General features: G+C 43.5%; 1 protein-coding gene across 4 annotated transcripts in view; it reads left to right on the top strand.

Annotated features, from left to right (window-relative positions):
* The window catches only part of smarca4a (SWI/SNF related, matrix associated, actin dependent regulator of chromatin, subfamily a, member 4a), a 28,898-nt gene that overhangs the window by 3,460 nt on the left and 8,237 nt on the right, over positions 1-17,201 (top strand). For 2 of the 4 annotated variants that reach the window (XM_061750206.1, XM_061750207.1), the window contains exons 4-26: positions 1,599-2,051; positions 3,724-3,822; positions 7,338-7,593; positions 7,699-7,825; positions 7,924-8,097; positions 8,335-8,508; positions 8,620-8,787; positions 8,872-8,922; positions 9,226-9,356; positions 11,090-11,153; positions 11,242-11,351; positions 11,684-11,831; positions 11,926-12,089; positions 12,539-12,605; positions 12,686-12,796; positions 12,875-13,117; positions 13,337-13,450; positions 13,670-13,777; positions 13,887-13,973; positions 14,446-14,492; positions 14,606-14,772; positions 15,099-15,262; positions 16,724-16,951. In XM_061750206.1, the coding sequence (XP_061606190.1) occupies positions 1,599-2,051; positions 3,724-3,822; positions 7,338-7,593; positions 7,699-7,825; positions 7,924-8,097; positions 8,335-8,508; positions 8,620-8,787; positions 8,872-8,922; positions 9,226-9,356; positions 11,090-11,153; positions 11,242-11,351; positions 11,684-11,831; positions 11,926-12,089; positions 12,539-12,605; positions 12,686-12,796; positions 12,875-13,117; positions 13,337-13,450; positions 13,670-13,777; positions 13,887-13,973; positions 14,446-14,492; positions 14,606-14,772; positions 15,099-15,262; positions 16,724-16,951 (3,455 nt within the window). Of the gene's footprint in view, positions 1-1,598; positions 2,052-3,723; positions 3,823-7,337; positions 7,594-7,698; positions 7,826-7,923; positions 8,098-8,334; positions 8,509-8,619; positions 8,788-8,871; positions 8,923-9,225; positions 9,357-11,089; positions 11,154-11,241; positions 11,352-11,683; positions 11,832-11,925; positions 12,090-12,538; positions 12,606-12,685; positions 12,797-12,874; positions 13,118-13,336; positions 13,451-13,669; positions 13,778-13,886; positions 13,974-14,445; positions 14,493-14,605; positions 14,773-15,098; positions 15,263-16,723; positions 16,991-17,201 lie in introns of all 4 variants that reach the window. The other 2 variants (XM_061750205.1, XM_061750204.1) reach the window with 1 other exon arrangement.

Below are 17,201 nucleotides of genomic sequence, written 5' to 3'. Positions count from 1 at the left end.
GTTTCACCTCTTCAGGAGGTAAAATGCATGCTCTATTGGATTAAGGTCTGGTGATTGACTTGGCCAGTCTAAGACCTTCCCCTTTTTCTCCCTGATGAAGTCCTTTGTTGTGTTGGCAGTGTGTTTTGGGTCATTGTCTTGTTGCATGGTAAAGCTTCTCCCGATTAGTTTGGATGTATTTTTCCGTAAATTGCCAGATAAAATCATTTTGTAGACTTCAGAATTAATTCTGCTGCTACCATCATGAGTTACATTATCAATAAAGACTAGTGAGCCCGTTCCAGAAGCAGCCATGCAAGCTCAAGCCATGACATTACCTCCACCATGCTTCACAGATGAGCTTGTGTGTTTTGGATCATAATAATCAGATCCATTCTTTCGCCATACTTTGGCCTTTCCATCACTTTGGTAGATGTTAATCCTGGTCTCAACAATCCATAAAACTTAGTTCCAAAACCTTTGTGGCTCATCACTGTACTACTTTGCAAAATCTGGGCTTCCGATTCTTTTTGCTGATGAGTGGTTTGCATCTTGTTGTATGGCCTGTATATTTCTTCTCTCAAAGTCTTCTTTGAACAGTGGATTGTGTTACCTTCACCCCTGCCCCGTAGATGTTGGCAGTGATGCCACTGACTGTTGTCGTTGGGTGTTTCTTCACAGCGCTCACAGTGTTTCTGTCATCAACTGCTGTTGATACCCTTGGCTGACCTGTTTGATGTCTGTTCCTCAATACACCAGTAGTTTCTTTTTCAGGACATTCCAAATTGTTGTATTGGCTATGCCTAATGTTTGTGCAATAGCTCTGATCGATTTTCCATCTTCTCTCAGCTTCAAAATGGTTTGCTTTTCTCCAATAGAAAGAAAATTCTGAATTTTTGTCTCATATTCAACTTTTGATCTGAAACTCAAATAAATGTCTTCAGTATACAACAAAAAAAAAATGAATTGACCTTGCCTTTCCAATATGTTTGGAGGGTACTGTATAATATTAGGAGGACTTTCACCTCATAACAGTTTCTAATTTGACTGAATTGTCAATTTACAATTGGTCGAAACAGAGATTAAATGGTAAAGCGTTTCTTGTCCCCCCCCAGATGCACATAGTCATAATAGACAAGCCAGTCATCCAAGCATAGTAAACACAATGGTGAGAGAGACACAAAGAACTCATCTAGCCGGTTTTTCCTCTCGTGTTATAAATTTGGCAGCATGCGCCGACGGCTTACGTAAAGACAATCAGAAGGCCAACTTCCATTGTCATACAACAAAAATGATAGTTGCTAAAGAAGACTGAGAGACGAACTAAACATTGTTCCATCTACTGAATCGTAAATGTGTGAATATACATTAGGATGCATGTATAAGATGAAAAAGTCCTTGAGAGAGAAGTCTTACAAACTAATGCCATATTATCTAGCAAAACAAAGGAAATGCAACAGTTTTAGTAAGGTCCACTGCTTCATTTATACAATTTTAACAATCCAGCTAAAACTTTTCATCTTGGTGTTCTGTCTTATGATCCAGCTCCTGAACATATTCAATTCCTGTTCCAAAAAAGGTGCTTAAATTAATCCAATCCCTGCATTCTTGCTCCACAGGTTATCCCTCTCCATTGGGAGGCTCGGAGCATGCACCAAGCCCAGTCCCAGCTAATGGTCCTCCGTCTGGCTCCATGATGCCTGGTGGTCCAGCTGGTCCAGGGGCTGGCCCAATGGAAGGTACCGGGGACCCTAATCAGGGAATGGGACAACCCAACCGTGGGGGTCCTCCGGGTCCAGTTGGACCAGGTGTTGCTGTAGGAGGACCCGGTGGTTCAGCAGGACCCACGCCTTTCAACCAGAACCAGTTGCACCAGCTCAGGGCTCAGATTATGGCCTACAAGATGCTGGCACGCAGTCAGCCCTTACCAGACCACTTGCAGATGGCCGTGCAAGGAAAGAGGCCCATGCCTGGGATGCAGCAACAGCCCATGCCCAACATGCCCTCTTCTGCAGGTCCTGTAGGCGGACCAGGGCCAGGACCAGCACAGGCCAATTACAACAGACCTCATGGTGAGCAAAGGAAGGATGCTAGAAACATTTGTTTATTTTTGTTGTTGTTGTATGCTGCAGTGCATAATAGCATTTTAATATCTTGTTGATAAACTGAGCTTTCCCAGTGTTTTAACATTTAAATGTTTGAGTAGTCTGGCAGAGGTCATTTGCGCTACCTCGTGGTCTCCTGTTATCCGAGCTAACCTTTTTTTTACTATCTAAAACTAGTCTTTACACCGAGCTGATCGGTATCGGCCGATAATTAGCATTTTATGCTGATCGGCTTTAATGTCATAATTCGGTGTCATTGATTGGCTCCGCAAAAGACATTTTTCCACGTCGCTGTCGTGTACAATATAGTCAAATCCAAAAGCTAGTTTATTTTTAGCCTCGTCGTGTGTCTTGGACAGACAACACGTAATGCCCGGATCAGACGACAAGACAAATTTGGTCTTTCACGATTGTCAGACTACTGCCATAAAATCTTGTATTCCGATACCACCGCATCCCGTTTTTTACGATCACTGGGCTGCATCTTCAACTCAAACGTGACCGGATACACTCGTTACCATGTCGATGACAACAATAATGGATCGCGCCGTGTGTTTATAAGAATAAAATGGGGGGAAACGTGTGAAGGTGGTCTTCGGTGCTCGGGGGAGGACGTTCGTTTAAGGCTTGCTTGAGGTATATTCACGTACTTTTAATACGATACGGCTTGCAAGCAGGCAACAAATGTTACGTAGCCTAGCAAGCTAGTGCTAGCATTAACAGTTGTAAGCGAACATGCTGGCATTCTGTCAAATCATGCTCTAAAGTTTTGGTATGTGTGATGTAATTTTATTACAATAAAGTAATTTGATTACAGTAAGTTAGCACCCATTATTTCTGTCATGTTGTAATGTTGCTTTGACCTGACTGATTAGAATATATGATCTGACTCGAGCAGTGATTTCCAACCTTTATGGAGCCAAGGCACATATTTTACAATTGAAAAAATCTTAACGGCACACCAACAAACAAAAACGTCACAAAAAGTGGATACATTAATTACTGTATGTACTTCCTGCCATCTAATAGAAGACCATTAATTTGTTCTGTCTGTCACTGTCTCACTGGCATAAATAGACGAACAAAGATACATTTATTATGAATATAAATTTTTGAGCAATTAAGTACACAAGTATATACAGTAAATGAACAAGTCTTAAGGCCTCTTTATACTCCCGCGCGGCCGACAACGCCCACATTTCATCACGTGACCGACGAATTGGCCCGCGCGGCCCCTCCACGTAGCTTGACGCGCACACAACAAAAATTGTTGCTGCACGTTGAACGCCACGGAGAACATCTCGTGATTGGTCTGTTTTAGTCACATGCTGTGATGACTTACTCAGCGTGCCCCTTGGTTCTACGCCGCCGCCTTCTTGATTGATTTTGTAGCATAATTAAACGTATCATCTGGTCATCTAGGTCCATTTGTGGGTTGCGCTCGAGCATAAAGGCAAACTGCGCACGGGACAGCCGCAGTGACGTCAGCGCGGTCGCTGCCCGCGCGAGTATAGAGAAGCCTTTAAATAGACACATTGCTCCATCTTGTGATCGGATCGGTTATAATTTTTTTAAGCTCGCTGATCGGTCCCAAAAATCATGATTGTGTAAATCCTCTCTAAAAAATTTATGCTTTCAGGCATGGTTGGTCCCAATATGCCACCCCCTGGACCGGCAGGAGTTCCACCAGGCATGCAAGGGCAGCCTGCCAACGGACCTCCTAAATCATGGCCTGAAGGTAGGGTTCGTCTCAACACTGTCCCGCACACTATGTATGTACAATTCCAATGAAGTTGGGACGTTGTTAAACATAAATAAAAACAGAATACAATGATTTGCAAATCATGTTCAACCTATCTTTAATTGAATACACTACAAAGACAAGATTTTTAATGTTCAAACTGATCAACTTTATTTTTTTTTAGCAAATAATCATTAACTTAGAATTTTATGGCTGCAACACGTTCCAAAAAAGCTTGGACAGGTGGCAAAAAAGACTGAGAAAGTTGAGGAATGCTCATCAAACACCTGTTTGGAACATCCCACAGGTGAACAGGCTAATTGGTACAGGTGGGTGTCATGATTGGGTATAAAAGGAGCTTCCCTGAATTGCTCAGTCATTCACAAGCAAAGATGGGGCGAGGTTCACCTCTTTGTGAAAAAAGTGCGTGAGAAAATAGTCGAACAGTTTAAGGACAATTTTCCTCAACGTACAATAGCTAAGTATTTAGGGATTTCATCATCTACGGTCCATAATATCATCAAAAGGTTCAGAGAATCTGGAGAAATCACTGCATATAAGCGGCAAGGCCGAAAACCAACATTGAATGCCCGTGACTTTCGATCCCTCAGACAGCACTGCATCAAAAACCGACATCAATGTGTAAAGGATATCTCCACATGAGCTCAGGAACACTTTGAAAACCAATGTCAGTAAATACAGTTTGGTGCTACATGCGTAAGTGCAACTTGAAACTCTACTATGCAAAGCCAAAGCCATTTATCAACAACACCCACCTTCTCTGGGCCCGAGCTCATCTAAGATGGACTGATGCAAAGTGGAAAAGTGTTCTGTGGTCCGACGAGTCCACATTTCAAATTGTTTTTGGAAATTGTGGACGTTGTGTCCGCCGGGCCAAAGAGGAAAAGAACCATCTGCACTGTTATGTACGCAAAGTTCAAAAGCCAGCATCTGTGATGGTATGGGGCTGTGTTAGGGCCAATGGCATGGGTAATTTACACATCTGTGAAGGCACCATTAATGCTGAAAGGTACATACAGGTTTTGGGGAAACATGCTGCCATCCAAGCAACGTCTTTTTCATGGATGCACCTGCTTATTTCAGCAAGACAATGCCAAACCACATTCTGCACGTGTTACAACAGCGTGGCTTCGTAGTAAAAGAGTGCGGGTACTAGACTGGCCTGCCTGGAGTCCAGACCTGTCTCCCATTGAAAATCTGTGGCGCATTATGAAGCGTAAAATACGACAACGGAGACCCCGGACTGTTGAACAGCTGAAGCTGTACATCAAGCAAGAATGGGAAAGAATTCCACCTACAAAGCTTCAACATTTAGTGTCCTCAGTTCCCAAACGTTTATTGAATGTTAAAAGAAAAGGTGATGTTACACAGTGGTAAACATGACCCTGTCCCAGCTTTTTTGGAACGTGTTGCAGCCATAACATTCTAAGTTAATGATCCATCCATCCATCCATTTTCTACCGCTTAGCCGGGTCGGGTCGCGGGGGCAGTAGCTTTAGCAGGGACGCCCAGACTTCCCTCTCCCCAGCTACTTCATCCAGCTCTTCCGAGGGGATCCCGAGGCGTTCCCAGGCCAGCCGAAGGACGTAGTCTCTCCAGCATGTCCTGGGTCATCCCCGGGTCTCCTCCCGGTGGGATGTGCCCGGAACACCTCACCAGGGAGGTGTCCGGGAGGCATCCAAATCAGATGACCCAGCCACCTCATCTGGCTCCTCTCGATGTGGAGGAGCAGCGACTCTACTCTGAGATCCTCCCGGATGACCGAGCTTCTCACCCTATCTCTAAGGGCAAGCCCTTAGAGAAACTCATTTCGGCCGCTTGTATCCGGGATCTTGTTCTTTCGGTCACGACCCACAGCTCGTGACCATAGGTGAGGGTAGGAACGTAGATCGACCGGTAAATCGAGAGCTTCGCCTTTCGGCTTAGCTCCTTCTTTACCATAACGGATCGATACAAAGTCCGCATCACTGCAGACGCTGCACCGATCCGCCTGTCGATCTCCCGTTCCATTCTTCCCTCACTCGTGAACAAGACCCCAAGATACTTGAACTCCTCCACTTGGGGCAGGATCTCATTTACCCGACCTGGAGAGCGCATGGCACCCTTTTCCGACTGAGGACCATGGTCTCAGATTTGGAGGTGCGGATTCTCATCCCAACCGCATCACACTATGCTCCGAACTGCTCTAGTGAGAGTTGGAGGTCACGGCTTGATGAACAAAAAGCAGAGATGCAATACTGAGGCCACCAAACCGGACCCCCTCTACGCCTTGGCTGCACCTAGAAATTCTGTCCATAAAAGTTATTAACAGAATCGGTGACAAAGGGCAGCCTTGGCGGAGTCCAACCTTCACCGGGAACGAGTCCGACTTACTGCCGGATATGCGGACCAAACTCTGACTCCGGTAGTACAGGGACCGAACAGCCCGTATCAGGGAGTTCGGTACCCCATACTCCCGAAGCACCCTCCACAGGACTCCCCGAGGGACACGGTCGAACGCCTTCTCCAAGTCCACAAAACACACGTAGACTGGTTGGGCGAACTCCCATGCACCCTCGAGGACCCTGCCGAGGGTGTAGAGCTGGCCCACTGTTCCACGGCCAGGACGAAAACCACACTGCTCCTCCTGAATCTGAGATTCGACTTCTCGGCGGATCCTCCTCTCCAGCACCCCTGAATAGACCTTACCAGGGAGGCTGAGGAGTGTGATCCCCCTGTAGTTGGAACACACCCTCCGGTCTGCCACCCCAGTCTGCCAATCCAGAGGCACTGTCCCCGATGTCCATGCGATGTTGCAGAGGTGTATCTACCAGACTGCCCCACAACATCCAGAGCGTTTAGGAACTCCGGGCGAATCTCATCCACCCCGGGCCCTGCCACCGAGAAGCTTTTTAACTACCTCGGTGACCTCAAACCCAGAGATAGGAGAGCCCACCTCAGAGAACACACACTCTGCTTCCTCATGGGAAGGCGTGTCGATGGAATTGAGATGATTATTTGCTAAAAACAATAAAGTTTATCAGTTTGAACATTAAATATCTTGTCTTTGTAGTGTATTCAATTAAATATAGGTTGAACATGATTTGCAAATCATTGTATTCTGTTTTTATTTAAGTTAAACACAGCGGTTGGGGTTGTATAATTTTAACAATAAATTACTAGTTTCTAATGACCGACACACACGCAATTGTTCGATGAAATTATCAATGTTGTGGGTGATTTTTGTGTTAGCGGATTTGTCTGCTGCATGTACCACAGCCAAGCATTTGCAGTTTCGGACACTAACAAGTGTTCTGCGGCTTGTTGATGAAGTGCTGCAAATAAAAATGCAATCAATGCTTTAATTGTGTGGGCTTAGTTTTTTTTTTTTTTTTCATTTGTGAAAAAAAATAATGTTCTTCACACTGACTAATAACAGCACCCTACTTACGTCAGGCATTTGTGTTTTAACATTGCCTTGGATAAAATCCCATCCGGTCCCTCTCTTATAGGACCAATGGTGAATGCTGCAGCACCATCCAATCCTCCTCAGAAGCTGATTCCTCCTCAGTCCACAGGCAGACCCTCCCCTGCTCCTCCCTCTGTGCCACCTGCTGCCTCACCAGTAATGCCCCCTCAGATGCAGTCTCCAGGTCAGCCTGCACAGCCCCCTCCAATGATGCTTCACCAGAAACAGAATCGCATAACCCCTATCCAAAAACCCAGGGGGCTGGACCCAGTGGAGATCCTCCAGGAGAGGGAGTTCAGGTGAGAATAATGATTTCTTTGAATCATTATTGCACATTCACTATTTTGGTGGTATTTGCACTTACTATAATATTTGAAAGGGTGTTCGTGCTCCTTGTCTTGCAGGCTACAAGCCCGTATTGCTCACCGTATTCAGGAACTGGAGAATCTACCTGGCTCCCTTGCAGGTGACCTACGTACCAAAGCGACCATTGAGCTCAAAGCCCTGAGGCTGCTTAACTTCCAGAGACAGGTACAAACTACATTTGTTACACCCTACATGACTCCTAATTAAATCCACCATTACATTTGTTTTGCATCGAACAGTTTTTGCTTTTTTTAATCTTTCAGCTACGCCAAGAGGTGGTGGTCTGCATGCGTCGTGACACTGCTTTAGAAACTGCTCTTAATGCCAAGGCCTACAAACGAAGCAAGCGTCAGTCTCTACGTGAGGCCCGTATCACAGAGAAGCTTGAAAAACAACAGAAGATTGAACAAGAACGCAAACGAAGACAGAAACACCAGGTAAGCAGTGTGAGGTGGCCTATGCAGGTGTAAGAAAGTAGCATTTTTTCAATTTATAGTCAGGGGAGAATCATGAAAATTATTACTGATTTATGACTGTCTTCAGGGAGTATTCATCCACTGATGTCAGGTTTATTTGTGCCTTGTTCTAAAATATTGCAAGGAATTGGAGACTATACAGAATAAAACAAAGTTTAGGGTGAAAACTTAGATTCTGGTCTTGTGTATCCATCATAGGAATACCTCAACAGCATACTGCAGCACGCCAAGGACTTTAAGGAGTACCATCGCTCCATCACTGCAAAGATTCAGAAGGCCACCAAAGCTATCACTACCTACCACGCAAACACTGAGCGTGAGCAGAAGAAAGAAAATGAGCGCATTGAAAAAGAGAGAATGCGGAGGCTGATGGTGAGATGTCTCTCAAATCTTTCTTGCACAAATATATACACATTTACCAAATTTCAGTGAGTGCATTCAGCAGGACCATCACAGTATGCAATATTGTTTTTTTTCTTCCAGGCCGAAGATGAGGAGGGCTATCGTAAACTTATTGACCAGAAGAAGGATAAGCGTCTGGCCTACCTCTTGCAGCAGACAGATGAATATGTGGCCAACCTCACTGAGCTGGTGCGAGCCCACAAAGCTGAACAAGCGCTCAAGGAGAAGAAAAAGAAGAAGAAAAAGAAGGCAACTATATATTCATCATAAATTAAGCCTTAAATTTTTTGTTTAAACTGTTAAAACATTGTCTTGTGTCTTTAATGGTTTCAGAAGCCAGAGGCTGTAGAGGGTGGTACTGCTGCTCTTGGACCTGATGGAGAGGTGAGATAGGATGTTTAAAATTTAAATCTGTAATCAAAATGGCAATAAGCCTTGGTTTAAGTGCTCTTACTTTTAAACGGGATGTGGTTAGATTTGTGACAACTCATTTTGCTCCATGTGCCTCCTTGATGTCTAGTTGCACATGGTTTAACAAACTAAATAATTAGACGGACACAACACACAACTCATATTCACTTGCACCTAAGGGCATGCGCCATAAAATCATGTAATAAGATTGATTGAGTTATAATTCACATCCTACATTTGTACAATTAATGTGATAATTTTTTTCTCGCGTCCCAGCCGTTGGATGAGACCAGTCAAATGAGTGACCTCCCAGTGAAGGTCATCCATGTGGACAGTGGGAAAATCCTGACTGGGGTTGATGCACCTAAGGCGGGTCAGCTGGAAACTTGGCTTGAAATGAACCCAGGGTCGGTACAATGCCTGCTGTGTCTCTCACTTATTAATATATTGTATATATGATCTACACCATTTTATTCTACATACAGTGGCTAAGGAAAGTATTCAGACCCCCTTAAATTATTCACTCTTTGTTATATTGCAGACATTTTCTAAAATCATTTGTTCATTTTTTTCCTCATTAATGTACACATAGCACCCCATATTGATAGAAAAAAAAAATTGAATTGTTGAAATTTTTGCAGATTTATTGAAAAAGAAAAACTGAAATATCACACAGCCAGTATTCAGACCCTTTGCTCAGTATTTAGTAGAAGCACCCTTTTGAGGTAATACAGCCATGAGTCTTTTGGGGAATGATGCAACAAGTTTTTCTCACTTGGATTTGGGGATCCTCTGCTATTCCTCCTTGCAGATCCTCTCCAGTTCTGTCAGGTTGGATGGTGAACATTGGTGGACAGCCATTTTCAGTTCTGTCCAGAGATGCTCAATTGGGTTTAAGTACGGGCTCTGGCTCAGCTATTCAAGAACAGTCACGGAGTTGTTCTGAAGTCACTCCTTCATTATTTTAGCTGTGTGCTTAGGGTCATTGTCTTGTTGGAAGGTGAACCTTCAGCCCAGTCTGAGGACCTGAGCACCCTGGAGAAGGTTTTCGTCCAGGACATCCCTGTACTTGGACGCATTCATCTTTCCTTCGATTGCAACCAGTCGTCCTGTCACTGTAGCTGAGGGGGAAAAAAAACACAGCATGATGCTGCCACCACCATGCTTCACTTTTGGGAATGTATTGGACAGGTGATGAGCAGTGCCTGGTTTTCTCCACACATACCGCTTAGAATTAAGGCCAAAAAGTTCTATCTTTGTCTCATCAGACCAGAGAATCTTATTTCTCACCCTCTTGCAGTCCTTCAGGTGTTTTTTAGCAAACTCCATGCGGGCTTTCATGTATCTTGCGCTGAGGAGAGGCTTCTGTCGGGCCACTCTGACATAATGACCCGACTGGCGGAGGGCTGCAGTGATCGTTGATTTCTAGAACTTTCTCCCATTTCCCGACTGCATCTCTGGAGCTCAGCCACAGTGATCTTTGGGTTCTTCTTTATCTCTCTCAACAAGGCTCTTCTCCCCCGATTGCTCAGTTTGGTCGGACGGCCAGCTCTAGCAAGGGTTCTGGTCATCCCAAACGTCTTCCATTTAAGGATCATGGAGGCCAATGTGCTCTTAGGAACCTTAAGTACAGCGGCAATTGACCTCATGATTCTCCTTTGCTCTGAGATTCACTGTGAGCTGTAAGGTCTTGTATAGACAGGTGTGTGGCTTTCCTCATCAAGTCCAATCAGTGTAATCAAACACAGCTGGACTCCAATGAAGGTATAGAACCATCTCAGAAGAAATGGACAGCACCTGAGTTAAATATTAGTGTCACAGCAAAGGGTCTGAATACTTACGGCTGTGTGATATTTCAGTTTTTCTTTTGAAATAAACCTGCACAAATTTCAACCATTCCTGTTTTTCTTCTGTCTATATGGGCGTGCTGTATGTACATTGAGGAGAAAAATGAACTTAAATGATTTTAGTAAATGGCTGCAATATAACAGAGTGAAAAATTTAAGGGGGTCTGAATACTTACCATACCCACTGTATGTGTATAATGTTATGCTGCATAAATACTTGTATACTTACAGTATGGATGAATATCCTGTTTTCAACCATATACTTATATCTTGAATAATTTGGCTTTTTAAAGGTATGAAGTAGCACCACGTTCAGACAGTGAAGACAGTGGCTCAGAAGAGGAGGAGGAAGACGAGGTACGCTGAGCAAGTTACTCTTCATAACCAGAGAAGAAAGGTGTATTGTATGGTTTTCCCTGACCTTTTCTCACCCTTGTTTGTGAAGGACGAGGGTGAGAAACCTCATGCTTCTTCAGCTCAGAACGAGGAGAAAAAGAAGATCCCTGACCCAGACAGTGAAGACGTTTCTGAAGTGGATGTCCAGCACATCATCGAGTAAGACGCCATCATTATCCTTGGAATTGTGTCCTTTACACTAGAAGACCACATCACGTCTGTCAGTCCGTCTTTATCTTTCTGTGGTGGGTGCCCGACTATAGCGAATTATTGGAGGCCAAAACTAAATCAAATGCTTTTCAAAAGTCCTAGAGCATTTTCTGTTTTTGAGTATGTTTATAAAGGCCCCAATTGCCTACTGTGTAGTGTGTCACAATCATACATCTATACTACCTATGGAAGTATGTCATTTTTGTTACTTTCAAATATTGATTGAGGTTTTGTTTTTGAAACTTTTTTACCGTGACTCACATTCTTTTTATTTCCCTCAGGCATGCCAAGCAGGATGTGGATGATGAGTATGGAAGTGCATCTTTCAACCGAGGCCTGCAGTCCTACTACGCTGTTGCTCATGCAGTCACTGAGAAAGTGGACAGACAGTCTACACTGTTGGTCAATGGCCAACTCAAACAATACCAGGTACACAAGTGTGGGAAAACAACAGAATGATCTCATTTCTTTCACTTACAGGTAGCATTATTGAAAATGATCCTAACTTTCCCTTTCTATCTAGATCAAAGGGCTAGAGTGGCTGGTATCACTTTACAACAACAACTTAAACGGCATCCTGGCTGATGAGATGGGTCTGGGGAAAACTATCCAGACCATTGCCCTGATCACCTACCTCATGGAAAACAAGCGCATCAATGGGCCCTTCCTCATCATTGTACCACTCTCGTGAGTCCAGAAATTGTCATTGTTGATCATTGCAAGGATATGTATTGAAACACGCAGGCAGAGTAGTTGGTACCGTTGTGGTAAAGAGAGAACAACTTTTTCAAAGATAATTTTCCTCATGTACTGCTACTGTAAGGTTGTGTTGACAGTTTTAGCAAAAAAAATAACATGAAGTCATTTTTTGAAAATTGCTAACCCCTTTAAGAGCACTATAATTTTTGTCCAAGCTGGCTTTATAGTTGCTTTTTTTAGTAATTTTGTCAGACCACGAAAAACCATGAATCTCTTCTGTTAATTTTTTTTTTTTTTTTTTATGTCAGTGACTGTTGAGTTGTTTGGTGAAGGTTTACCAACAGTTTTGCTTCTTTGTGTCTGCTTAGGTTTGCATGTTAATTTTATCTACTTTTATACACTAATCCAAACCAATCCTTATCCAAATTGCATCATAGAACTCTTTCGAACTGGGTGTATGAGTTTGATAAGTGGGCCCCATCTGTTGTGAAGGTCTCCTACAAGGTCAGTTTTTCAAGTTATATCAAACTCCATTGTTCAGGACTTCATAACAATAATTTGGAGTGATTCTGCTCATTTTTCAGGGTTCTCCAGCTGCTCGTCGTGCATTTGTTCCCATCTTGCGCAGTGGCAAGTTCAATGTGCTGCTCACCACATATGAATACATCATCAAAGACAAGCAGGTGCTAGCAAAGGTATGTATCCACTGTAAAGTCAAAACCGTGAACTTGGAATCCATGCTTCACTCATTACATTTCTATATCCTCTAAAAGCTTCGTTGGAAGTATATGATTGTGGACGAGGGCCATCGTATGAAGAACCACCACTGTAAGCTGACCCAGGTGTTGAACACGCACTACCTGGCCCCACGTCGGGTGCTGCTCACAGGCACTCCTCTGCAGAACAAGCTCCCTGAGCTCTGGGCCTTGCTCAACTTCCTCCTACCCACCATTTTCAAAAGCTGCAGCACCTTCGAACAATGGTTCAATGCCCCGTTCGCCATGACTGGAGAGAAAGTGAGCATTATTCATAAGATTTTAGTTTACCAAAAATTGGTCCTGTTAAGCTCAATGCAACTTGAGATACTGTATATGGTGTGAACTCAACAGTGTGTCAACAAGAGGCTTAATACAATAATACTGTACTGTACACATAAATCGCCACAGAATCAATATATAGTTGTTTTGAATAAGTCTTTTCATCCTCTCTTCCCTACAATTTCCCCCTCTCTCCAGGTTGACCTCAATGAAGAAGAGACCATTCTCATTATTCGACGTCTACATAAGGTGCTGCGACCTTTCTTACTACGCCGGCTCAAGAAGGAGGTCGAGGCCCAGCTTCCAGAGAAGGTTTGGCACCTCCCACATGTTAATAGCATGTCTGATGAGTGAATTTAAAAAAATTCCCACACAGATTAATAGACAGTCTAGATTAGCGTAAAAGCATCTCTCTCTCTCTCTCTCTCTCTCTCTCTCTCTCTCTCTCTAACACACACACTCACTCTCTCGCTCTGGCTCTCTCCACACCAAAGTAGAAGTTTCCGGATTTAACTTTGTGTTGTCTTCTAGGTGGAGTATGTGATCAAATGTGACATGTCAGCCCTTCAAAGAGTGTTGTATAGACACATGCAAGCGAAGGGGGTCTTGCTCACAGATGGGTCAGAGAAAGATAAGAAGGTAAAAAAGAGTGGTTTTAAATATAATAGTGGAAACATTAATATATCAGTAAATGTTTGGGAGGGGGGAAAGTCAATTTACAGGTGTATGTCTCATTGTTTTCCACCAGGGTAAAGGTGGCACAAAGACTTTGATGAACACGATCATGCAGCTGAGAAAGATTTGTAATCACCCCTTCATGTTCCAACACATTGAGGTACAAATGTTTTGTTGAAAGTTAGTGGGAGATTAAGAATAATTTAGCCGGCACTGGTTAGCACATCTGCCTCACAGTTCTGGGGACCGGGGTTCAAATCCCGGCCCCGCCTGTGTGGAGTTGGCATGTTCTCCCCGTGCCTGGGTGGGTTTTCTCCAGGCACTCCGGTTTCCTCCCACATCCCAAAAACATGCGTGGTAGGTTGATTGAGGACTGTAAATTGCCCGCAGGTGTGAATGTGAGTGCGAATGGTTGTTTGTTTATGTGTGCCCTGCGATTGGCTGGCAACCGGTTCAGGGTGTACCCCGCCTCTCGCCCAAAGATAGCTGGGATAGGCTCCAGCAGCCCGCGACCCTAGTGAGGATAAGCGGTAAAGAAAATGGATGGATGGATGGATTAAGAATAATTTACATATGAATACATGTGATGAGTGAAGAATTGAGATAAAACTTTATATGATGTGTTTTTACAGGAGTCTTTCTCTGAGCATCTGGGTTATTCAGGCGGAATCGTGACTGGGTATGTGTAGCTTAAACTCGGTTTATATGGCACGCCTGCGTTGTGTGCCTTTAGAAATATTGTCATATACACCCCTGCTCATTCTTCATTATTATAATCTTCTGTCGGTCCAGTCCTGATTTATATCGCTCCTCTGGGAAATTTGAGCTGCTGGATCGTATCCTGCCCAAGCTGAGGGCCACCGACCACAAAGTGCTGCTCTTCTGTCAGATGACCTCACTCATGACCATCATGGAAGACTACTTTGCCTACCGCAGCTTCAAGTACCTACGTCTAGATGGTGAGACAAATTTTTTTTAAATTTTTTTTTAAACAACAAAGATAACCGGTCCCAAATGTATTTATGGTAATTCTGTTGACTACCAAAGTGCAAATATTGCTCATCAGTTTTTCTATTCAGCTGCAAATGTGGTTGTCATAGCATTTATCTCAGTACAGAGAAACCCCAGGGAGAACATGCAGCTCCACACAGGAGGTTCTGAACCAAACCCAGAACCTCTCAAGTGTGAGGCATACCTGTTGTCCACTTAATCACTGTACTGGCCCAAATTTTAAAAATAGCAGTCAGAATCAGTATATTAATCAATTTTAATTACCTTCTCACAGGAACCACAAAGGCGGAGGACCGTGGGATGCTGTTGAAAACGTTCAATGACCCAGCGTCTGAGTACTTTGTGTTTTTGCTCAGCACCCGAGCTGGAGGCTTGGGTCTCAACCTGCAGTCTGCTGACACCGTTGTGATCTTTGATAGCGATTGGAACCCCCATCAGGTAATGTACTATCAGGTTTGGTGAATTGTGAACGATCTTATTTGAGTGAAGATTGTTTTTTTAAAGTTGTTCTACAACATACACAGTGCAGTGAAACTGTATTTCCCCCATTCCGGAGTCCTGTTTTTTTGTTTATATTTATCATACTAATGTTTCAGATCATCAAGTCAATTTATTCCAAACCTATCTGGCCATATGTGGAAACATTTCACCCATCCCCATCCTCCACTCCTTGTTAACTGTAATTGACCACCGTTTTTGGAAAGCTGAGGTCAATTTCCATGGCCACATCCAGGTCTTATCATTGCCAGATTTGTTGAATAAAAATAAATAAATAATCAAAACGTACCTGTCAGACAAAGTTCAGTCGGCTGCAAGGTCTAAAAAAGAAACGCTTAATGCTTCAATCCCCCAAAAAGAATCAAGAACTAATGAGAAACAAAGTGATTGAACTCTATCAATCTGGAAAAAAATCACCAAGCAATTTCCTAGGCTTTGGCAATCCAGCGAACCATGGCCAGAGTCACAATGGAGAAAATTGGGAACCATGAGGGTAAAATGGCATCCATAGAGTTTCAAAGCAAAAACCACCGCTGACAAAAAATGAACATGGAGGTTTATCTCATACTTTGCCAAGAAATATCTTGAAGAATTATTCTGTGGAGTGACAAGGAAAAAGTTTAACTTTTTGGAAGCGGAAGGTGTGTAAGATTGGCATGATGATAATAATAATAATAATAATAATAACATTTGATTAAAAGCACAACTTGCCAAGAATCAAACATGGTGGTGCCAGTGTGATGGTCTGGGGCTACTTTACTAGTTCAGAACCTGGAGGACTTGCTGTGATTAATGTAACAATGAATTCTATGTTCTACAAGAAAATCCTTAGGTGAACACCCGGCCATCAGTTTGCTCCCTTAAGGTCAAGCCTTCTTGGATTACGCAGCAGCACAACTACCTGCAACACACCACCAAGCCCACCTCCACATGGCAAAAAAATAATTATAACAAAATGAATTGGAGTGGCCAAGTCAAAGTCCGGACTTAAATCTAAATGACATGTAGTGATATTACCTTAAACAAGCGGTTCAAGCTTAAAAAAAAAAAATCCTCCAATATGACAATATAAAACAATTCTGCGAAGAAGTGTGAGCCAAAATGTCTCCAACAATACGAAAGACTCATCTCCGGTTATCGCAAACCCTTGATTTCAGTTATTGGCATAACCAGTTATTAGGTTGAGAGTGCAATTATGTTTTTCAAGTTGGGCCAGATAGGTTTGGATTTTTTTTCACCCCTATGAAACAGATTTTTATATTTACTTAGATAGTATGAGTGAGATATTACAATTGGTTTGATGAACTGCAACCTTTAAGTGTGATAAATATTTACGAGGAAGGAGGCAAATACTTTTTCATGGGACTGTGGAAACCTGCTAATTTTCCATTTATCTTGCAGGACCTGCAAGCTCAGGACAGGGCCCATCGTATCGGACAGCAGAATGAGGTGCGCGTCCTTCGGCTCTGCACTGTCAACAGTGTGGAGGAGAAGATTCTGGCGGCAGCCAAGTATAAACTGAACGTGGACCAGAAGGTCATCCAGGCGGGCATGTTTGACCAGAAATCATCAGGCTGTGAGCGCCGGGCCTTCTTACAGGCCATTCTGGAGCACGAGGAACAGGATGAGGTCGGGGCTCGTGGAGGCTGCCGCACTAGGGGGGCGTGGGTGGGTGTTAGCTGAACATTCCCACATTGCCCACCCACTCACATCTGCCTGTGCGCTGTTCCCACATCTTCATTCTCTCATTTTTCTTCCCCCTATTTCTCATCCTTCTTTCCCCAGGATTTCGTCAATCCAGACCCTTCCTTTTCTCTTTTGTATTTATGCTTCTCATTGATAGTTAATATAACACTTGATCTTCTATGCTTTTTTCCTC

Source organism: Phyllopteryx taeniolatus, chromosome 16, assembly GCF_024500385.1.
Source record: "Phyllopteryx taeniolatus isolate TA_2022b chromosome 16, UOR_Ptae_1.2, whole genome shotgun sequence".
NCBI lineage: Eukaryota > Metazoa > Chordata > Actinopteri > Syngnathiformes > Syngnathidae > Phyllopteryx > Phyllopteryx taeniolatus.
This window is presented reverse-complemented; position numbering and strand designations above follow the sequence as displayed.